The sequence below is a fragment of the Dermacentor albipictus genome, chromosome 3 (genome assembly GCF_038994185.2).
Source record: "Dermacentor albipictus isolate Rhodes 1998 colony chromosome 3, USDA_Dalb.pri_finalv2, whole genome shotgun sequence".
Classification (NCBI taxonomy): domain Eukaryota; kingdom Metazoa; phylum Arthropoda; class Arachnida; order Ixodida; family Ixodidae; genus Dermacentor; species Dermacentor albipictus.
In genome coordinates, this window is record NC_091823.1 from 41,317,201 (window position 1) to 41,340,876 (window position 23,676).

Consider the following 23,676-nt stretch of genomic DNA (forward strand, 5'->3'; position numbering starts at 1 on the left):
CGAAACGCTATAACGTGTGTGTTGCTCATGCGGTGGGGAGGTCTTCGGGGTGCATTTTGTTAATTCGGCAGAGTCTTGGTGCTGTAGTGCAGTCGGTGACTACCTGTGAGTCAGGCCGTTTCATTGTATCTGACTTTTCGCTGTCAACAGAAAATTGGCGAGTAATTTGTCTTTATGCACCAACTCAGGCTCAAGAGCGAAAGCTTTTTTTTGAAGAAATGGAGACGTACGTGAAATGCGAGCGTAGAATAATCCTGGCGGGAGATTTCAATTGTGTCTGTACGGAACGTGACAAAACCAGTGGGAAACACAATGATGCAAGTACTGCTGTTTTGAAAGACTTGATTGCAGAATTTAATCTAGAAGACGTGGGTGAATGTCTTTGCGGTGGAAAAGCGGTCACCTTTACCCACTTTCAGGGTGCGAGCCATGCTAGACTTGACAGAGTGTACGTGTCGGCTGAACTAATTCAGTCGTGTCGAGATTATCGAGTCACACCTGTTGCATTTAGTGATCATTGTTTGGTTTCCTTCCGTGTTGGAAAGGAAAAAACAAATAGCAAGCAATTTTCCTGGGATCTTTGGAAATTTAATGCAAACTTGCTGAAAGACGACGAGTTTTGTGATCAGTTTCTCAAGGCTATAGATAAAACAACAACTAAAAACTTAGATAATTGGGGACATAAATGGGAGGTTTGTAAGCAAACAATTAAATTGAAAGCAATTGAAAGGGCCAGTGTTTTAAGTCACGCGAAAAAAGAACTCGAGTCCCGGCTTAGATTGAATCTGAAGCAATTATTGGAAGCTGAAAGTATACAACCCGGTTATTTCTTAGAAGACATAAAAAGCATAAAGCAAAAACTTGAGCTGATAGACCAAGAGCGATACAATGGAGCATTGATTCGAGCCAGAGCTGAAAAATGGTGCACAGGAGAAATGCCGACAAAACGTGCCTTGGGAGTCGAAAAGAAATATGCTTCCCAAAATGCAATAACAGAAATAGAACATAATGGGTTACTGTCTACCAACAAAGAAACAATAGCAAGTTGTTTTCTGGAATATTACAAAGTATTGTTTTCTCGTAGCCAAGTTGACACTGATAGATTTAAAAAAGACTTCATGTCATTGATGCCAACATTAGATGATGAAACCAAGGAAGTATTAGAAGTGCCCATAACAGTAGAGGAAGTTAAGAATGCGATTGACCATTTAAATAATGGCAAATCACCGGGACCGGATGGCTTAAGCGCTGCATTGTACAAGGCGTTTAAGGGTGTTGTCGCGCCTGTTTTGACTGAAGTATACAACGAGGCTTACGCGAACAAACATCTACCGCCGTCCTTTTTGTCAGCACACACGGTCCTAATACCAAAAACTGAAGACCCAATTAAATTACGTAATGTCACATCGTATAGGCCGATTAGCCTGACAAATATAGACTATAAAATATTAATGAAAGTATTGGCTAACAGGTTGCAGACCGTAATGAAAGATTTAGTCGGTCCACATCAAACGTGCGGAATAAAAGGAAGGACAATTATGACAAATATACACATAGCACGATCAATCCTTGAATGCTGTGACGCAATGCAACTAAGTGTCGCTATGCTGCAGGTTGACCTTGAGAAGGCATTCGACCGCGTGCCGCACGATCTGCTTCTATGTATGCTTGAATATGTGAATGTAGGCAATGTGATCAGTGAGGGTGTGCGGATGGCTTACGCCGGATGTACGACGAGATTGATAATAAACAAATCAGTAGGTGAATACATACCAGTACAGCGCTCAGTCAGACAGGGGTGCCCATTATCACCGCTTCTTTTTTGCATATATATTGAGCCCTTTTGTCTAAGCATAATTAGGAACAACGCGATACGTGGATTTCAGTTACATCAGGCCGAGGTAAGCCTTCTTGCTTACGCTGATGACATTGCAGTTTTCTGTGTCGATCATGAAAGTATAATGCATACCGTCAATGCTGTTAAAAGTTTCTGTCAAGCAAGTGGTAGTGCAGTAAACTGGGACAAGTGCGTTGGGTTCTGGCATGGGGAATGGGACGTCGCACCAAGGATGTTTTTGAACATTAAATGGCAAGAAACACCGACAAAATACTTAGGAGTACCCCTACAGTACTACTCTGACAATGAGCCTTATTGGAAAAAACAAACAGAGGTGTTACGTGAAAATGCACAAAAGTGGAAAGGATGGGATAAGTCGATTTTCGCACGGGCCACGACGTGCAACCTATTTCTTGTAAGCAAGCTATGGTATGTAATGCAAGTTTTGCATTGCAGCAGGTTAAATGTACAAAAAATGCACAGAGTGTTCGCGGTCTTTATCTGGAGCTCTCTATGGGAAAAAACGAGCCGAACAAATCTGTTTAAAAGAGTGAGTGATGGTGGGCTTGGTTTAGTGCATCTGTATGTGAGACAACTCGTCAGTCGATTTGTTTTTCTCAGAGATGTAGACCATACCTTTCTCAGAACTATGATTCAACTGAGGCTGGGTAAAGTGCTACCAGAGTTTGTTGTGTCTTCGGTGTGTCAGCAAGGACCAGTACGTGGATATCTAAAAGAAGTGGTGTCATCTTTCCGCTTCTTATCGGTGCGTTTTTCTTTGCAATATTTGACAGATGTGTCACGCAAAAAACTGTACAAGGACCTTGTGGATGTGTTATTTCCTGTGCCATTGTACCGTGAATTATACTGTGCAGGCAAAGGAAAAGATGTTTTGAAACGCGTTAAAAAAATGCTAGTTGCGCCAGGGGTTAAAACCTTTTTTTTTAATCTGCACACAGGAACCTTACCTGTTAAAACATGGTTAGAAGAAAGGGGTTTATTTGTTCCGTGGGGTACTCATTGTTTGTTATGCAAAAAACCAGAGACAATTGAGCATGTGTTTTTAGATTGCTGGGGTGGAGTGTTCTTCTGGGACATCTTACAAAGAACCTTGAAAAAAGAGTTGCCATTAAGTCCGCACGGAATCCGTTATCTCACGGTCGAAAACGACGATGGTATGCCTTTCGATCTGGTTATGCTCCTGGGCCTGCACAGTATATGGCGAACTCGGACTGCTGTACACAATGCGGATACTGACGCTAGACCGGTTCGCGAATATTTTTGCGAATCTGTGTCCCATTTTGTCGAAGTGCAGAAGGTGCAGTCGTATGTACCAGAATGGGTTCCAAGATTAGAAATGTTGTTGCAGATGCCGAAATACTGATGGCTTGTAGTCAGCAAACAGCTGACGGTTCTCGGTACTATTATCTTGTTAATCTGTTCTTCTGATCTCGTAAACTCTGTGAAAAGCGAGGCAATAAAAAAAAAAAAAAAACTCGTGGCTGAGTGGTAAAGTCTCCGTCTCACACTCCGGAGACCCTGGTTCGATTCCCACACAGCCCATGTTGCAAGTTGTTTTTTACTCACGAAGTGCCTGCTGGGATTTATCGCTCACGGCCAACGCCGACGACGCCGACGACACCGGCTTTTCTGCGACACGAGCTCATTAACGCTATCGCGTTAAAAGATAGAAGAGGAAGCGCTTACCTTTGAAGGCGCATGCCGAGCCGTCGCTGCGCCTCCTCATCATGCGGGCAACTATGGTCCACTGGTTCGTGCGAAGGCTATATCGCTCCACGGTGGACGTACGCTCCACGCCTGCGCCAGAAAGTGGGAAACGAAGCGAGAGTCGGGAAGTGACACGGGGCTTCTTCAGTGGTTACTGTTCAGATATGAAAGGTTGCTGCGGAGACTTTGTAGAACGTATTTTTTAATTTGTATAATTTCTTGCGTAGTCCATTAACGCTCTCTCCCCAGTTCCGAATTTCACTATAGCGTGGAAAATATAATGCGATATTAAATACGATAAGCTTTGTTTGCGTACACATACCCGAGTCTGGTTAGCTATCTAAAGAAGAAACATGGCCCTGATGACGTTTGTTCTGCCATTGCTGTACAACTCTATGCAAAATCATGCCAATAATGTACCAAAATGCAAGAACAACCACCTACCCACCCACCCAAAAACTGCAATTTTGCCGCATCACCTAATCATCCTTTGCCGGCATTGACGACTGCGTTTGCCTTTCCTTCGCACCTATTCGGTGACTCTTATACCACATGTCCATCCGCTTCCCTCAACTCCACTTCGTCCACTTCATCCTTGTAGTCTTCACTAGAGTGTCCGCTAGGCCAGCCTGATAATCAACACTGCCCTTTACAGGGGCACAAACCAGAAAAAGATTTTGAACTGTATTTTTGGTGCCACTTCTTAGATAAACTGAATACGTTGTATTCTGAACGAATGAAATAATGAACTTGGCAAGGTTGAGTAGCTTTTATCGTGCCACAGCTGCCCTGAATGTAAAACAAACAAACAAACAAACAAACAAACAAACAAACAAACAAACAAAAAACAAACAAGAACAATCAATCAATCAAACAAACAAACAAACTACAATAAAATTCGTGACGTCTCACTGACTTACTGATGCTGCTGTTTTGGCGTGAGATTCGATGAATACAACAACCTTCGTTTTCTTATCTTTACTACACAGTTTCTATCACGCAGCAAGTTATCTATTCGGGCAGATACCCTGTGGCTGGAGCCGCATGCTTACTTGCCAAGGTAGCATCCGCAAAGTGGGGAGAGGAGGAAAAAAACTTCAGCCATTTTACGCGCCAGCTTTTGTTTCAGGAAGAAACAGCGAAATTCCGCGAACGTTCTCGTGACCGATTTATTGTGAATTACATTCATTATTGCAACATCAACAGTTCATTTGTTGTATTCTGTTGTCGTTTACTTTCAGTATTTTTTTCATGTTTTTGAGTTACACATACAGTCAAGGTCAGAGAAACACTATATAAAGCGGCAATATTTCTTGCAGCAGAAGTCAGGTGCCGTTTTGTTATCCTCCATGCGACGCCTTATTGCTAATGCAGGGTGCAAAGGAAGTCGCAGAGGCGCCAGCAAAAGAGCGTTCTTATTGAGCCGCGGCCACGTGGGAGAAGTCTGAAGAGGCTCCATCCAATTCTTTCTCGCAATCGCTAGTACTAAGTTAAAGGTCCGAACACGACTCACTAGAGTTTCCCACGTCTAATTGTTCACTTCACGTCAAGAAACGACCAAATACACTACGATTCCGGCGTTGGGAAAGCAGCGGGCGCCGCTGTAGCTGCCATCTTTAAAACAATGGGGAAGCCGGACTTGCGCTTCGTTTCCGCCACGGCTTCTCTCTGGAGAAAAATAGTTTTCAGGCAAGCTGGTGGCACCTAATAGCGCAGTGTTCACATCGAAATGACGAAACGAGTGCCGCTCGTCCTTGACACGGAAAGGGTTAACAAACTTGCGTGGCCTCAGAGAGTGGCGTACCGGTGTGGCCGCCCATGGCGTAGATGTGCTCCCCGAGCACCGCCGAGGTCACGTACGCCCGCGGCACGTGCATCGGCGAGTGGTGTTGCCACTCGCCGCGGTCGAGGTCGTAGCTGTCCATGGAGCGGAGGTACGTACGCAGCTTCATGCCGCCCATCACGTAGATGCGCCGCCGAAACACGACCACGCCGTGGTACGCTCTGCACGCGGGTTTCAGTCCTATCAGTCGCGAACGCCTGATAGAGCTCGATAGAACGCCTGCGAGTAGAGCTCGTGACACATAGTGCGGCATGAAGACGAGTCGCGATAATGTGCGAGACGAGATGTGGTTCTGCAAGCGTATACGCTTCGCGCGTAGGTGTAAGAATGAGCTCCCGCTCTTCGGTGTCGAAATATATATGGCTTTTGAAATCGGACACCGATCGGAACTGTTTCGGACGTGGTAAGTGCTTCGGAAATGTCCACATGGTTTCGCTCATTCGCTCACTCGCATTTATACGCACAGACAAGCTGAAGAGCGTGGCGTTACGAAGATGCGGCTGTGCTGTCGTTGCACATTGTGCAGGCTAAAAAAAAGAAAAAGAAAGGAAAGTATTGACAAACTCTACTAGGGGAATCTTTCTGGAAAGGCAAGATCTATAGATGTGTTAAAAGGGGTGAGCATCGAGGAACAAGAAAACTGCCACACCCCATCTGTTTATTTTTCTTTAATTTGCTGCGTTATAAAAAGAGCATGGTAGTAGCTTGACTATGTAAACTCATACACGCTTCCACTGGCTTGCTTTCTTTGTCAGCGGCACTAATTCTCACGACATTCAGTGAGTGAGTGAGTGAGTGAGTGAGTGAGTGAGTGAGTGAGTGAGTTAGAGCAAGCGAGCGAGTGAGCGCCACTTCGTCATTGTGTGCTTGACCTAAATGGAAATAAGACACCAATGCTAAAGACGCGTCATACTTGCTTAAGTGGCTTAAGTGGTATCGCATTAAATTATGGTTGCGCTGTCCGAGAAATGTGCATAAGATTGAGGAGGAGGGCATTTTGTTTTAGGTTGCGTTAGTGAACGGTGGGAGAGTGAAGGGAATTGATTTTTGCGTTGACGATCCATATAGCTTTGCTCAAAGTGCCGTCTCATCAGCGTTACTTGGGGCTATGCTTGAACATACGTTATCCGCTGCACACGTGCTGTGCTGCACGTCTGCATGGAAAACTGGCCCTCGGTAGTTAGGCGTACTTCCTGAGCAGTACATTCGGACCAGCGATTCCCCTATAAAGTCCGTTTTCTTCTGTGCTTATGAGTATAACTCGAAGTTCAGTACTGCATTACAAACTTAGCATTGCTTTCCACTGCACTAGTCAATCTCAGTTTGCGAATCGGATTTACGAATAAATTCAGTTTTTTTTGGCAAGCCTGTGGTCAGTATACGTTTGCTCATGGGTGTGCTTCAGAGATAAACATTAGTTGTTTACACTACTAATGTTTCCTTCGAAGCCTCAGACAGGATTTAGTCGGTGGAGAAAGGGTGATGTGGATGACGAACGTCAGTGCGACGTTATTATTTCTCACTTTTTCACAATTTTTGCGTATTTCTACAGTCACAGCACTTGAAACGTACTCAAAAGTGGGCAAGCTATTCTTCGCGTACTTTGGAACGCGGCGTAATGGTTTCTCGATAAACGTTTAAAAGTCTCCGACCAGGCTCCCAAAATTTCTAACGACACGGAGACCTGGTTCGGTTAACTTGAAAGTGGCGGTGCCACTTGTGTCCTTGCGTCCATTCCGGCTTTTGGGAACCCACTCAAGGCAAGACTGAAACCATCTGCACGGTCACCCACGACGCGCAATCGACCGGTCTGAAGTTTGTGTTCTGTGCCCCTTCAATTAATTCAACGCCGAGTGAATGGACGTGCCTCGCAGCGAAAGACTTGTTCTCGTGCTGAAACCAGCGGTCTACTCGTGGGTCGAACGTTTCGATGGTGGAACGCGGCTGGCCGCTGCTCCATCCTCCGACGAGAAAGATCAGCTCACTCGGCAGCCGTGGCAGCCACCGCTCGGGATTCGTGCGACCGCACTGGTCACAGCGCGCCTTTTTCAGCTCCATGGGCTCTGCAAAGATCGGAGAACGCGATCCATGGTTTTTAAAACGCGCAGAGAGTTTCGATGTTCAATTTTCTTTCGCGATCCTGGCGGCATAATTTTACCGCATCTCTTGCATCTGCAGAATCGAGAACAGCTGCGGGACGTATGTAAGAAATATAATTTCGGTGAGTTTTTGTCGACGTTATACCGAATGTGGACTCCGTACGAGAAGTCTCCGCGGCAACGTCAGATGTGAAAACGTCAACTGTGTCATGACTAGAACCCTTGGAAAGCCCCTGTCCAGCCACTTGAATAATGTGTCCAATGTAAAATGTTGTAATAAACAGTTACAGAAGCGAAAGCATTGCACGATGATATATTGAAGGCGAGAGCAAAGCACTCGGCCGTCCACTTTCCGTCTTTTATTGCTAAAGTACGTCACACATATGGAAACGTACTGCAAAGACCGCATCATAGGTGTTCCATGATTTTAACTTCTGATTAGTGATTTTATTAGCGCTTTTGCTCTTTATGCAGTATAATTAGAGTGCACATTTGTGCCCACTGCGCTTTCCCAACAAACAGCCACTCCTATGATTTGCAAGACGATAACTATGGAGCATGCAAAGCAGTGTCATACTTACCGATCTGGTAGAATGCAGTGTGTGCTACACAGTGACTGTATAAATATATGTATCCGGAAGTACCACCAATGGGGGCAACGTGTTGGCGTGAATAAAACTCCGAGAGGAGAGTTCATTTACCGAGTTGCTTGCAACTCCTTTTGCTGGAGCAACCGCTCATTCTCTATTTTACCCCCGTTCGAATATATCAAAGTCATCGCTGAAAATACCTGATGCTGCAAATGAAAAACTTGTAATTTTTCTTAGAGAAAAATGTGTATCAAGTCAGTCATTGAAGCGATGATACTATGCATGCGCTGACCTTACTCTAAGAGTAATGAGTAATGTCATAAGCTACTTGCTCTTGTCAATGCTATGGTAGCGCAATCAACACAAGTAGCAGCTGGATTCGCCCTGCTCGTTTTCATCTGGCTTTGCGCCTGCAGCGAGAAAATATTATCGTCAACTTTAAATTTTAATATAACAATACCCTTTTGCAGAGTTATGTAAGCTGTCTGTCCTGGAAAGCTCCCCTGCCACGAGAAATGCATTTCCGCTGGTGGAGCTGCAGATGTCCAAACAAAAGATGAAAGTGAATACCACTGAATACCTATTGTTGTGTAGTCCTTTCTGGAAGAAACAACGGTTGCAACAGAGGAATGGCGCCGCTTAGATCGAGATGTAACCACATTATTCATATATATATATATATATATATATATATATATATATATATATATATATATATATATATATATATATATATATATATATATATATATATATATATATTAGGTTAGGCATATGGCAGCGAAACCATATCTATATATGCAGGTGGTCCTGTGCAGGTACGAAAGATAAACTCGCATGAAACGTGACACCTAAGGCAGATCTTTAACCCACTGCGGTATCGTATCTTTAGCAAATACAATGAGGCGTAATTTTGAAATCATAGCTGCGCCATTCATGGTAAAAATCGGCGAGTTTAGTGAACCTTACCGTGCCCAATAGTGTGGGCGAGAGAGCTGCCGGTAGCTGCGTAGTTATGCATGGTATATGGACAACTTACGCGACTTCTTAACAACGTTCCACCAATGCGGCGCGCAATAAGCAAACACCTTCGGCATATCAAACCTCACCGTAGTCAGGCTCGGGTTCCTCCTGCGCGGCTGCTGCTTGAGCGCCTGCTTGAGCGGCGACTGCCGCCTCGGCGGCTTGCAGAGCTTGCTGGGCCAGGAAGAAGTTTGCGGCCTCGTTGACGGCAGCGGCGGCAGCCGCGGCCGCATTCGGAGCCGCGTTAGCCGGTGGAGTCGGTGCCGGCGGGTTCTCCGGCTCGGTCAGTGCGCGCATCAGCTTGTTGGGCGAGCACATGCAGGGGCCCAGTGTGAGGGCTTGCATGATGGCCTCCTGGAACTCGGCCCGGACAAACAGCGAAGGCCAGCGATCGCGGAACTGGTCCAGGGCACTGCGCAGCACCGGGAACGAAGCGATTGCTGCTGTTCACAAGTTTCCTCGCTCAAGGAGACACCAAAGGCAAACATCCATAGGCTGTGACAACCGGAGGATGCAGTATAGAAAGCTTCCCCCACAATAAATGCTGTGCACTTATTGCCCTTTTATGTCTGAAGAGCAGACTCATACCGGAGTGCAGCTTAATGACGTTGCTCTGCTAATATAAATGTTAGGCCAACTGGAAAATAGAAGCTCGTTGTTTCAGGCTAAACTATTACCTTGGGCGAGCACTGATATACAGATCACCCATAAGATTTGCCCAGGAGATTCAGGTTTTATCCTAGATCCAGTGACACAAGGACAGATTTGTGCGGAGAATATAGTAATTTCAGGCACGCAGTACTACTTTACATCACGGAAGTAAGCGAACCTAATTAAATGGCGCGTCCATGCACATTGTGTGGGAGTTGGAAAACGTACATGACATTTTGTTCTTAAGTTGTCACCGAATGTAAATGAGTTTAGACTGAAAGCACTGCAGCGAATAGTTTTCTTCCATTCTTTCGTGCGCTTTCGTGGTGCTCGGTTTGCGGCCAGAGGTAGGGACAGAGGTACCGACGAAAAGAGCAGGCGTTCCTTGGCGAGCGTAGCCTGACTTGAGATGCACGCGCTGTCAACCTATATTACCGCCAGAGCGTGCTGGTTAACGGCTTTGTTCTCTATGCGATTATGCAACTAAACTACAAAGTACACAAATATCCTCACTGCAACTAACGTACGTCGTCACACGCGCACCCGCTCCTTTAAAAGTTCGGCTGTTCGTTGACATTGGAAATTACATTGAAGGCAGGCGCCGTCCTGTCGTTTGTGTTCTTCTTCTGTCCTGATCTATTGCGCCTTGCTCTTTACTCATTCATAGCTTCGCTGGTAATTCTTCTTCACAGAGTGGAAGGGCACTATCTTTTTTTTTGCATTCCGCTTCTATCGGGAAGCGGCAGCCGGGGCCGGGATCGAACCAGCGACCTCGAGTTCAGCAGCAGCGCAATGCCACAGCCACTGGGCCATCGTGGCGACCAGGCCGCACGCATTATAACCCTACAGACAACTTGTCGCGCTTACTCAGCTCGAGGAAGTTCACAAAATTGTTTTGTAGACTGGCGAACAGGTAATTACGCGTTGCGCTGTACGAATGAGGGAGCCCTGGATCGGAGGACTACATGATAGTGACATATGGTCATGGGTTAGTGTTGAGCAACTCCTCGCATGGGACGATGGCATAGCGGTATATATGCCTCCTCGCCGTAGCAATACTGAGGCCGTAAAGAGCTTCTTTATTTCTTCGGTCGCGCTGAGGACCCTAAGGAGTAGGGGCCTTACTGAAGCTGCGAGGGATACCAAGGCACAGTGGTTGAAGATAAAGCTAGGTGAATGCACCAACGTGATCAAGTACTCGAAAACACACGTGGATCCTATGCCAGTACCGAAAGTCAGCTTTGGGTTCTCTGTCTGAAAGGAGCATCAATTTTCGCTTGTCACGACTCCGCACCTATCGGCTACGCGTGAGTTTCTGCCTCATGTACAGTATTAAAACACGCTTGTGATGTCAAATGAGTTGATCGCTCACGAGAGGCAAGCGAGACGAGGCAGGGCGGGCTTGAAACTGCACAGAACTGGGCCACTATAGCTCACGAAACGATATTTATGTTCCTCGTATGTGAACCAATTGACAGCTTTTACCCTGGTGACGTCAGGTGCAGGACCCTGTTGGCCTCACGACCAGCCGTAGATGGGGCCAGATAATGAGAGAGGAGAAGGCGATTGCCTTTAAAATGATTAATGATTATCAGAGGTGGTTTACATTTAAAGGGAGCAGGAAAAACTGTGTTTATAAAGTAACACTGTATGTAGTATGTTATGAACCAATCTCTCTACATGGCTTTTAAACAACATGAAAAGGTATTTTTAACAAGTAGCGAGACCAGCAGCCACGGAGGCATTGCGTAACCAAGAAGTACAGGAGACATACGCGAATACCCTGGGAAATATCTACAAATATTCCACAGCTACCTTGCTTCTACACAAGAAAAGTAGAAAATAACCTATCAACATAGGGTCAGGCAAGAAGACACAATATCTCTAATGCGATTCATTGCACGCTTGTAAGAAGTGCTGAAGCTATTAGACTGCAAAAGCTTAGGAGTGAAGATCAATGGTGAATATCTCAACAAACTTCGGTTTACAGATGACATTCTCCTGTTCACCAACACTGGATATTTATTTTAACAAATGATTTAGGACTTTAACCTTTAAAGTGAAACAATAAGTTTGAATATAATATGCAGAAGACAAAGGTAATGTTCAATAGCTTGGCAAAGGAACAAGAATTCATTATCGCCAGTCAACCTCTAGAGTCTGTGCAGGAGTACGTTTATCTAGGTCAATCACTCACAAGGGACTCTGATCATGAGAAGGAAATTTACAGAATAAAAATGGGTTGGAGTGCATACGGAAGGTATTACCAAATCCTGAATGGGATCTTACCACGATCATTGAAAAGAAAAGTGTAAAATCGACCCGCCGTGGTTGCTCAGTGGCTGCTGAGCCCGAGGTCGCGGGATCGAATCCCGGCCACGGCGGCCGCATTTCGATGGGCGCGAAATTCGAAAACACCCGTGTACTTTAGGTGCACGTAAAGAACCCCAGGTGGTCCAAATTTCCGGTGTCCTCCACTACGGCGTGCCTCATAATCAGAAAGTGGTTTTGGTAAGTAAAACCCCGTATTTTAAAAGTGTAAAATCACTACATTCTACCGGAGCGGGCAGAGACTTGGAGGTTAACAACGAAGCTCGAGAACAATTTAAGGACCGTACAAAGAGCGATGGAACGAAGAATGTTAGGTGTAACGTTAAAGAGACAGGAAGAGAGCGGTGGGGATCACATAGCAAATGGGGATAGTCAATATTCTAGTTGAAATTGAGAAAATAAAATGGAGCAGGGCAGGCCGTGTAATGCGTAGGGGAGATAACCGGTGGCTTACTAGGGTTGCAGAGTGGGTGCCAAGGGAAGGGAAGCGCAGTTGAGGACGGCATAAAATTAGGTCGAGGGATGAAACGAGAAAATTCGCAAGCGCAAGTTGGAACCAGCTATCGCAAGACAAGGGCCATTGTAAATCGCTAGGAGAGACCTTCCTCCTGCAGTGGACACAAAAATAGGCTGATGAGGAATATGTTACGCATGCATAAATTTACTACAGTCGCCTGCACTGCTTTGGATCAGGTTTCTGAGCAATGCCATCTATTGGCCAGGCGCCGTGTCAGGATAGAAAAGGCCAACTCACTCTTTGCTGCACCGGCCAATGCGGACGCACTGGAGCAACTCGAGCAGTTCTGTGCGGTCTACCGCTTCAGGTGACGAGACGGCCGAGAACCATCGTGCAATCGCGTGAAGCACGTCTTCTTCGTGGACGGGGTTAAGCTCCGGCGAAGACAGTAGCTTATACATGAGCCATGCAGGGGTGTCCGTGAACTCTTCGCTGCGCTGCCAGATCTGCGTTCGCCGTGTAAGAGCGGTTCAGCCCACGGAGAAACGATGTACGCACGTGAAAGAACAGAAGCTACAGACTCTATAGGCACCACAGATGCGTGGTCATTCGATTCATGAAGACACGTAGTAGAGGTAAGAACACTTCCACGTATAGCAGTGGAAAGCTGAACCTTTCTGTGGCACGGGATACGTTACAGTGATATGGCACACGTTAGGCCCACTGCGCTTGCGCCACCTTTCCCAGAGTGACACGTTATATATGCCGAACGACTTCGCATACAGTCATTGCCCACCATGCTAAAGCGTAGTACAACATTTTTGGTGCTGAGCAGAATTAGGCTGTTTGAGCGTTACTCATCGCCAGCGCATCGCCAATGCATAGCCAACTCTTATTCTGTGGCGCCATCTGCCAGAAGCAAAGCTCTTTCGTGGCACGGTGTCGTCCGTTTAGACCTAGTGGCATCAAATGCAAATAGTTGATCTCAACAATAACAAGAAATTTGACCTCAGAGTGAGATGGGACAAGCGATGGCTTATTTCATATACACGTCTTGCCTCGACGCAAAACAAGCATCAAGCGCGAATTAGACTCGCAATGGGCAGTCTGGGCCGAGTGGTCGCTACACCGTTGTTGTGCAATCACGGTACCAGCGCTAGCCACCACGGTTGACCACCGTATAGGATGAGCTCGCGCAGTGAGCCTAACTTATCACGTATCGCAGTAACGTATTAAGTACGAGGGTGAATCGAAAGTCCTTGCACCTATTTTTTTCAGTCAAATTACGCCGGTAAATGCGAAATAAACATATCCATTCCCAGCGCTGGGCCTTTTTTGGATCGGCCCGGCCTTATCTGCTGGTAGCTCCGTGGCACAGTGGCGCTGACAATTATTTAAGATGGCGGTTGTGCTTCACACGATCATGGCGTACGAGCAACAAAGTGTGATTTGTTTTCTATCCAGCAAGGGACGAGCGCCCATCGAAATTCACAAGGAAATACACACCGCGTGTCGGGGAAGGTGTCTCGCTTTGAGAAGTGTCAGGTGGCGCTGGTGTGATTTCTAAAAAGCCAGTGAAAACTTTCATGACAATGAGCGTTGGGAGAGGAGGCCGCGTGCGTCGCTGACCGACGACAACATTCCCACGTGGATGCAATGGTGAAAGGGGACCCGCGTGTGCACCTCAAGGACATTTCCCGGGAGCTTGGTATTCCGTATAGAAGTGTTTACGACATTGTTCACTGGTCCTTAGGGCGCCGGAAGATTCCATGTCGGTGGGTGCCTAAGCAGTTGGATGACATGATAAAAGGCAAGCGAATGTTTGGGTAACTGAATCCTCCAGGCACCCTCAAATGACATCCAACTGCTGTGTTTTCAGCGACGTTCTAATTGCATGCAATTTTTTTCGACTGGCAAACAAACCTCACAAAATATGAAAAATACCACGTGACTGCGCTCCCACACGCTTCATAAAGCAGCGCCCTCAAATACGCTGATTGAAAGCAACTGCATTGCCTCTCGCACAGCGCATCACCTTGATAATGGTACGGAACGAGCACCAACAGCAGGTTTCGCGTCTTTGCAGCTATTCCGACGTCACGTTTATTGTCCCTTCTCTGAAGGACCACTGATCACATTGATTACGAAAGCGCCTTGATAACTCTGCCGAAGCGCCGCTCTGACCACGCGCGAAAGGCCAAAAGCAATGTAATAGGCATAGCACGTTTCAATATCCCAGCTTTGCTCGCACCGCACCGACAGGGTGCTCGCGCAGTTATAATTCGCGCCAGAAACTTGCTTCGGACCAAAGCCAAATTAAAGTGACGGTTTTAGTTTTCATGAGAGTGTATGCGTGCTGCAAAAACAGCTTAATTACATAAAATAAAAGCGAAATAAACAGCCCGGGAACCGACCCACGTGCTGAGAAAGGGCAAAACCAACGGGTTCAAGAAAGTAAATATTCACTTCTAAATGAGCCGAATTGGCAATCGGGACGCTTGCACAAAAAACAAACAAAAAGACATCAGATTTCAGTGTGCCCTTATTATCTATGAGTTTATAATCGTCGTTGAACACGAGCTGCTGCCTAGAGGACATGTTCGGATAGGTCTCCTTTGGCAGCTACGCAGTACTGAGTCCGCTTTGTCACATCTTCAGTGGCTTTCTTGATCGACGCTCGAATCCTACGGCAGACATCCCTTATCCTTTTCTTGAGCTAATCTGACGTCCGTCGCGATCATGTAAGCGCGATCTTGCACATACCCCCCCCCCCCCCCCGCAAAAAAAAAGAAAAAAAAGAAGAAATCAAGTGGAGAGAGGTCAGGTGACCTAGCCGGCCAATTTACAGGCCCGTGCCTTCCAATCTTCATAACGGCGGTGTTTCGGTAGCGCACAGAAGTAGGAAAGGAAGGACAGAGACGAGTAAAGAGTGCTATTACCGCCATTATGAACCACAGCCGATTCGCCCCAAGCCTTTACCCTAATGCCTTCCAACCTACTCCGCATGAAAGGTCGCATCCAGCCAGTTTCGTGCTCGGCTGCTGCTGTGTGCTGGTGCTCCTTCTTGCTCATAACACAGAAGTGGAAGATATGACAACGGAACTTAGCTGCGAAACTCATCCATCACTCCTTAAAAAATTTCTTCCACGTAATGCTGTCCAGTAAGTGTGTGATCGAAGATGATGGGACTAAAAGCGCAATCAGCACCGGAGTAAATTCCGACCACTGGTACTGGTGCTGATTGCGCTTAACCCAGTGTGGATTCTCCTATAGCGAGCATTATGCAAATTTACCTGGCGTTTCTGTGAAAATTGGCTTCATCTGTGCACTTGATGTTGCTCAAAAAGTCCGGTGGCTCATCGGCTTTTGTGAGGACCCAATTCGCGAAATCTAGACAATACCACAGGTCCCTATCTTCCAAGCAATGGTGCTGGTTAGGGTGGTACGGGTGAAAGGCCGTCGTTTAGAATCGTCCAAACTGATGACTTCGAAATTAGTACCTGGGCGGGCACGTCCCACACGCTAGAATGAGGGTTTGAAGCCATAAGCGCTAGAACATCCGCGCGTAGGCTAGGATCAGAGATGTTGTCCACCGCCGCTGTTTCTTGAAGCTGCCGGTTTGTCTCAGGTTTTCATCATTTCTGATGATAGTCGACGCGTATGATCTACCATCACATTTCCACGACATATATATTTGCGGCCTTCGTCTTGACATTTTCAGCTACCAAGGTCAGGATAATTTTTACTCTCTGCTCATTAGCGAAAGACATGGCGACTGGGGCGGAGCAAAACGCACCTTTAAACATTTTCGTTGGTGTTGTTAATCTGCTTCGCTTTTGTGGTGATAGATGTAGAGGCAAAAAGAAGAACCATCTGTGCACATTACGTTAGGACAACAGCTATCACAGCTTGTTTCCAACTAACACCAAACGCGACGTGTTTCATCGGGCAAGGCGCGGCCGGCAGATAAGGCACTAGCTCTATCACGATGTTTTACAGCGAAGCTGATTATCGCTAGCCGGTTCGTCCGTCTGATTGTATGTCGCCTGTACGCCGAAAACTCCTGCAGCTCAACCCCATGCGAATTCACACACACACACAGACACACACACACACACACACACACACACACACACACACACGCACACGCACACGCACACACACACACACACACACACACACACACACACACACACACACACACACACACACACACACACACACACACACACACACACACACACACACACACACACACAAGCGAAAGAGAGGCGCGCGATTGGCGTTGCCAGTAGTGAAGTCGTTGCTCTCCGTCGCAGCCAAGCGCGTGCGCAGCAGTCTCTTTCGGGCTCCGAAATGGGCAGGCCAACCGTCATACATACTCAACCCCATGCGAATTCACACACACGCACAAAAAAAATTGGCTGAGGCTTAGCTTGGTTAAGCCTAGTCAGATGCGAAGCATATTGGTGGTTAAACTTGGTAAGTAACTTGTCGCCGAGCCGTATACTGAGCACGTTGCTTGGCCAGACGTTCTTCCCGCTCTTCATCAGTCTCTGTGGCACGCCGCAACCTTCGCTTCTCATTCCAACGAGCAGGTCTGTCTCCAGGAGGCGTCTCAGCTCGTGAGTGTCTAGCAGAGGCAAGCGCAGCTGCTTATATACCGCCGCGACGCCGCGAGTTGGAGCCCCGTTTCTCCTCTGTCGTGACGTCACGGTGTCACGTGGTATGGCATGAGTACTCAAGGTCATTGAAGGCGACACCGCCGCGCCTGAGGAGCTGGGTTGAGCTCTAGTAATATGCTTCGCATAAAAAAAAAGCGAAAGAGAGGCGCGCGATTGGCGGTGCCAGTAGTGAAGTCGTTGCTCTCCGTCGCAGCCACGCGCGTGCGCAGCAGTCTCTTTCGGGCTCCGAAATGGGCAGGCCAACCGTCATACATACTCCTGAGGAACAGGTAGCTTTCGATCAGCAACGCCGCGAACCGAACCGCGAGCAAGCTCGTCTACGGAGTGCCCTTGCTGCAGGCCAGGCACAAGAACAGGCTCGTGCAGACGAGCGCAAGCAGCAACTGCGTACCGAGAATCCGGCAGCCTACCAAGCCGTCGTGTAAGACTTGTGGGAACAAGAAAATTCAAACAGTGCGATAACAGTCGCTCAAAAAATTGGCAAGAAGATTCACAATGGCATACATATAAAAAATATGAAACGTCCACAAAGAAGTGTAATACAAGGCAATAAGGGCAGGAAGGAAATATATTGATAAAGCAATGAGGAAAACTTCAGAGGTGTCTTAATAAATATAGCTGAATCAGCGACTTCGTGCTAGGTGGTAAGGAATTCAAAAATGGCTGTAATTGACAAGGTCCTTATTCCGCATTTAGTGTGGAGTGTACTTCTGTTTTACATGAAACGCCTACAAATATAGTCATGGGTGCCTTCTACGGGGGCGGGGGGGGGGGGGTCTGCTCAGGGTCCGAGCCCCTTCCAGAGTTTTCCGGGAGGGCTGAGCCCCTCCCCCCTTGGCGATGCCGAAACGTGCCCCCCTCCCCACCTGACTTCACATATTTGAACGAAAAAACCAGTCAAAAACACAAAGGACAAGAGGAGAAGTTCACATCACAACGATGTTGTGATGTGAACTTCTCCTCTTGTCCTTTGTGCTTTTGACTGGTTTTTTCGTTCAAGTATGTACCAACTGGCCCAGATTTCAACCCTTCTGACTTCACATAGCCAGAGTTCTGTTACCCACATAATTTTGAGGTTTCTTTTCATTTGCCTCGACCTTTTCACTTAAAATTTTATTCTGGTTGACAGCTTAATGCATCATTGTTGGCGCGGACGTGCACGGATTTTAATTCATACTTTGCTTTATTTCTGCGAATTCTGACAATAGGGGAACAAGCGCATTACAAGCACCAACGACAGCGGCCTTATCTGTATTTTCTCACTTCAGCATTGTTTTTAATTCCCATTGTAAACACGATGCACATATACAATATATTTAAATATATATACGGGACAAAGTTTATTTTATGTTTAAATAGAAGGAGGTTGTCATTTAAAAATGATTTCTAAAGGTATGGATAGCTTATGCCTAGAGAATCGATATGTTGCTGTATGTTCACCTCGCTTCAATATGCTTTGCATGTTTTTTGACCCTGAAAAATACCTGTAGACTTTAGTGACCCCTTCGGCAGAGTCATTTATCAACGGCGTGTGAAATGCACGTGAATGATGTGTGTCTCACCATCGCTTCTCTTTCCAGTAAGCACAGCTAAAGACTCATTAGAAATACTTCTAATAACTTACAACATTTATTAGGGATGGAAACATCGTCACCTGTATGAAGAGGTCATAAATATATACAGGGTGCCCCAATTAACTATCATGCACTAAGATAAAAAAGCAATGTTTTCGTGTTATCGCACTGTTCGGATTTTCTTGTTCTCATAAGTCTTACACGCGTTCCACAATGGCTTCACCCGAATACATTTTGGTGATGCGGTGAAGCACACGCAATGCATTGCGGTGAAGGCAATGAGAATTCGCGCACGTACTGGGGACTAAGTACTAAGTGTAAACAAAGTGCCACTATTTAGTATACTTTGGCGGCGCCTCCAGAACGCCAAAGGGGCAACGGGGACATCAAAGCTGAAACGCAGACTGGTTCGTGGGGTGGGGGCCCGCCGAGGCTACCGGGTGCAGTGAGTGCATAGCTCGGTTGTCCGCTATCCTGGACGGCCGATCTTATATGCGATCAAGCCCCACCACGCTCCGACCTCGGCGGCCTCAACCGACTGACCGCGCTCGTTCAGATCCTATATATCCGTGCGGACGGACATGCATCCGCTGCGGTGGATTAGTGGCTTTGATGTTTGAGCGCGATGTCGCGAGTTTTCTATACCCGGTTGCAGCGTCTACATTAAGATTGAGGCGAAATGCAAAAACGCGCGCATCCTTAAATTTAGGGACCTGGTAAAGAACCCTAGGCGGAAAAAAAATCATCCGTAGTTCTTGACAGTGGCGTCTCTCCTAGCACCAGTCTTGCTTCCGGGAGTTAAACCACAATCAATCAATCAATCAATCAATCAATCAATCAATCAATCAATCAATCAATCAATCAATCAATCAATCAATCAATCAATCAATCAATCAATCAATCAATCAATCAATCGGAGAAAAACGCACTAGGTCTCGCTCGTGCCATCTCGCCGCCTGAGCTTTCACTTAGGGTTGAGGCATCATGTTGCGCAGCGACCTAGCTTGGTCCGAATAAACGTGTGGCCTTTATCAATGGGGCCGCGTCACACGAAGCGCAAAAAGAAAGCCTGGGCTGAGAGACAGTGCTTGTGTTTGTCTACTTGAACATAACATGGGCTCCGACGTTTCTAGTAATCTCTCTACAAAAACAATAGATTCATGGTGTTTTGCCTATCTCTCTAGGGCCGACGCAAACAGGCTCGTATAGACGGACAGGGGACGATTATCTATGAACGGTCCTTTATCCGGAGCCCCTAATGGTGTAGGTTTCACCATGGTCTGAATGTTGCTTCTGCAATGTTCATGAAATGCTTGTGACTTATATGCAAACAGTGTAAGGGCAGGCAATAACCTAACCTTGTAAAAGTGAATTAAGACAATCTACAGTTTCCCTCTCAAAATTTTGTACACCGACTTTGCCTGTTTATGCAAAAAGGTGCTGGCATTTTGTTGACTTTCGGCGGGTTTTGTGTTGCATTCGACAGATTTTCTTTAGAAAAGGCAAAAATTTATACGGTTCTGATATAGGTATTTTCTGATAGATTTGTCCTTTTGTGACGGGGGGGGGGGGTTCGCTCTGTCTATAGATAAAAATAATTTAAACGCTACATGCATGTATGTATGTCCCTTTGTACGATATGTTCCATAGGTTTTAAATCAGGGGAAAGTCATTACCAACATCTGGCCTATGAAGTCGTCATATGCCGTTGAAGGTGAACAAGCCGAAAAAAAAAAATTGGGCCACTTAAAAAGGCCATTAGAAGACAGTGCAGATGCACAACAGCCTCCATACAAAAACTGTACGCTTGAAATAAGACCGGATGCGTAAAGAAAAGCTTGCGAAAAATAGACGTTTCTGATACCGAATTAAAAGAAAAGACGAAAAAAAAACCCCGATATCATTGCCGATCGGCGGAAACGACGCAGATTACAGACCTCGGAGAAATTGCGCGGTAACCGAGTGTGACCTTCGAGAGACCAGGCTGCGCCCTGACAATCTCGGAGGGATGTTGATCTGTAAGGTGCTTCGTATCCATTAACCACCACGTGCTTGCGTTGTTTATTTTGGCGCTAGTAAAAGGCTGCAAAGAAAATTTGAGAATTACCAGCTCCACAACTTTCTCTATTGATTGCTGTAGCGGCATGTTTAAGAGAACGTCGACTTCAAAAAGAGCCTTTGACAGAGCCTCTAACAGGTTTAACAGGAAGTACCCTTCAACAGAATTACTGCGAACAGCAATTAATAGCTCATCAGCCTAACGCCACAAATGTCGAAGTTGGTGGCTCAGTGAAGCTTCTCGAAGCGTGCCAAGTCTTGGGCTTCTTTAGTGCACAGTTAGTCCAGCTTCAATAACAAAAAATTAAAGGGGCCCGGGCAGACCCCGCACAAATCCCTGACGTCACGGCGAAATTGTGCGGGAACTTCAACGTGGCGTCGCCACTTGTCTCTAATTTTCTTTTTTTTTGTCTTTTCTAGCTTACCAAGGCTCTCCCAACTGTAAATGTAGCCCCTTAGTGTGGTCGAATGGTAATTTACTACACTGCTCAGAACATGTTCCTCGAGTCCACTAAAAAAATTTCGGCAACAGTTATTTCTTTCTGCCAAGCGAGTGGGTACGGTTTTGTCAAAGAATACTTTGCCTTATTTGAAACTGAATTAGTCTCTGTGTTTATTGGGCCCGCACGTTAAGAGTTGGCGCTCGCACGCTCACCTCGTCAAAGTTCTCGCGCACGAAGGTGAACACGGCATCTGCGAAGCTCGGGCTGTAGTACTGCCGCGTAAGGGCGGCCAGGCCCATACAGTTCTGAATCCCCATGCTCTTCAGCAGCAGCACCAGGCACTGTTTACGCGCATCCTCCAGCAGGAGCATGTCTGCCGCCTGCAGCACCTCCAGGATGTTCTGGGGGCTCACGCATAGCTGCATTGGAATCGGCCACGCATGCAGAGTCATCACCACAAAATGAACCAAGCGTTTCTTGTACATACATAGCTACCCGTTGCCTGCCAGTCCCATAGCGTTAGTGCATACGCGACCGCCAGATGTCCTATTTGTCCTCTTGTGCTGTAGGAACGTGTCCTCGCGGGTAAAGCGAGCGAATTTTTTCTTGTCATCCACAAATTTATTAACGACCCATTATACCGTACTCCCTCTATTCCTGAAAGGGGAAAAACTATAGTTCAATCAAGTGTAGCATGGAGGTGCAGAGAAAGTGCAGCTGCAGTGTCCGCTGGAAGGAACTAGGCTGTAGTGCCGTTTTTCAATTAACCCCTGTTCGCCGAAGTGCCAGCGGATCGCTGTTGCACGTGGTTATTTTAGCCATCCAACAATGTCATTATTATAAAGAACCTAAAACACTACGGTATAAGCGGTGTACTGACTCCATGTACGGCCGCGAGTATAACAGACTTCTTTCATTTTATCAACTGTACAAGGTTGGGTACTTGTACTTAATTGCAGATCACTTCCTCTTACCCTGAAGCTACGATTCTCACCACTTTCCGTTATAACAATACGATAAAAAGTATTTTAACAAAAGCGACCACTCAGATCGAACGTTTCACCCTGCGGTGCCACATGGCTTAGAAGCAGATCACGGTCGAGGCGCGTTTGATAACATGGCGTCCTCTCACAGTTGCCTTTATCGTGTCAACTGTGCTTCTGCGGAAACCACGCCGTGCTTCGGGTTTCTGCACTTGTCGTTTTCAACGCTGCGGTTGTTCCCTACCTGGTCCGTGTACTGGAACGTAAGCAGCGCGTCGAGCACGGCGGCCTTCACACCGCCGATGAGCACGTCCCTGGGCGAGCCGAACTGCTCGCGGAACACCGCCGCGAAGTAGGGGCTGACGGTGCACAGGAAGGCGCGGTGCGCGCGAAACGCGCCGCCGTCCGAGGTGCGCAGCACGCAGTCCGCCGTCGCATCGCCGCCGGGCAGCAGAATGCTGCCGGAGAACATGGCCGCCGCTCCGCTCCAGGGGTGCGAGCGAGCTGCCCGTTCCAGCGCCGGGGCGGGGCTCGAGATTCCACGCGCTGCTCGCGTTGCTGCTGGTGCTGCTGCTGCTGCTGCTGCTGCGGCTGCTGATAATGCCAAGCATTATTGGGCAGTCCGGGACTATGCCGTGCCCGGTAGTACCGGACTGCCCGAGGCGCTGCATACCCAACGCTCATTGGCTGAAAGCACCGCGTCGAGCAGCCCGGGGCTCTCGGCGACACGTCATCGAAGACGCCCACACAAGTAGCAGCTCCCGTGGCTCTGTAACGCTTTATGGATGAGTGTCACCTGTAGGCAGCAGACCAGAACGAAGATTTTGTTTTTCTTGCTGACTTTGCTATTGCGCACGGAATTTCTGAATCAATGTTTCTGGCGAAGAGTGAATGACAGGCATTCAGGTCATTTGTTTGTTTATTACAGGAGCACAGCACAAGGCAGCAGTTCGGCATGCGACTCGCTTTCTTTTTCTTCAAAGCGCCACTCGTAGTAGAAAACCAAGCAACGAACCAGCATGGTCAGAGGAGACGAAACGTGATGCAATATTTCCGGTTGCTGTGGCATCACACGTGAAGAGTAGAGTAAATGCAACGCGCACCAATGTTTTATATGCAATGAGAACTATCTGTGCCAGTTCAAAATGAAGCCGTAGGTCACTTGAGGTGAAACTCGTTTCCAGGGATTTGCTTGGTGTCTCCTCTCTATTGCTGGCAAACGATTCCAGAAAATATTTATTGAAACAATCCTATGGCGGCCTGTCGATAGAAGAAGTTGAAACAAGACGACCGGCAGGGGCAGTGAAAAACGTAAAAAAGAAGTGAGATTCAACAAAATGGAGAATAATTTCTATTATTTCATTTCTTTATGTT

General features: G+C 46.9%; 1 protein-coding gene across 1 annotated transcript in view; it reads right to left on the reverse strand.

Annotated features, from left to right (window-relative positions):
* The window catches only part of LOC135902554 (kelch-like protein 10), a 40,229-nt gene that overhangs the window by 13,296 nt on the left and 3,257 nt on the right, over nt 1–23,676 (reverse strand). Inside the window, exons 2-8 of the mRNA XM_065432692.2 lie at nt 22,547–22,896; nt 21,532–21,738; nt 12,857–13,065; nt 9,207–9,532; nt 7,276–7,471; nt 5,370–5,569; nt 3,545–3,655 (exon numbers count right to left, since the gene is read on the reverse strand). Of these exons, the coding sequence (XP_065288764.2) occupies nt 3,545–3,655; nt 5,370–5,569; nt 7,276–7,471; nt 9,207–9,532; nt 12,857–13,065; nt 21,532–21,738; nt 22,547–22,896 (1,599 nt within the window). The remainder of the gene's footprint in view (nt 1–3,544; nt 3,656–5,369; nt 5,570–7,275; nt 7,472–9,206; nt 9,533–12,856; nt 13,066–21,531; nt 21,739–22,546; nt 22,897–23,676) is intronic.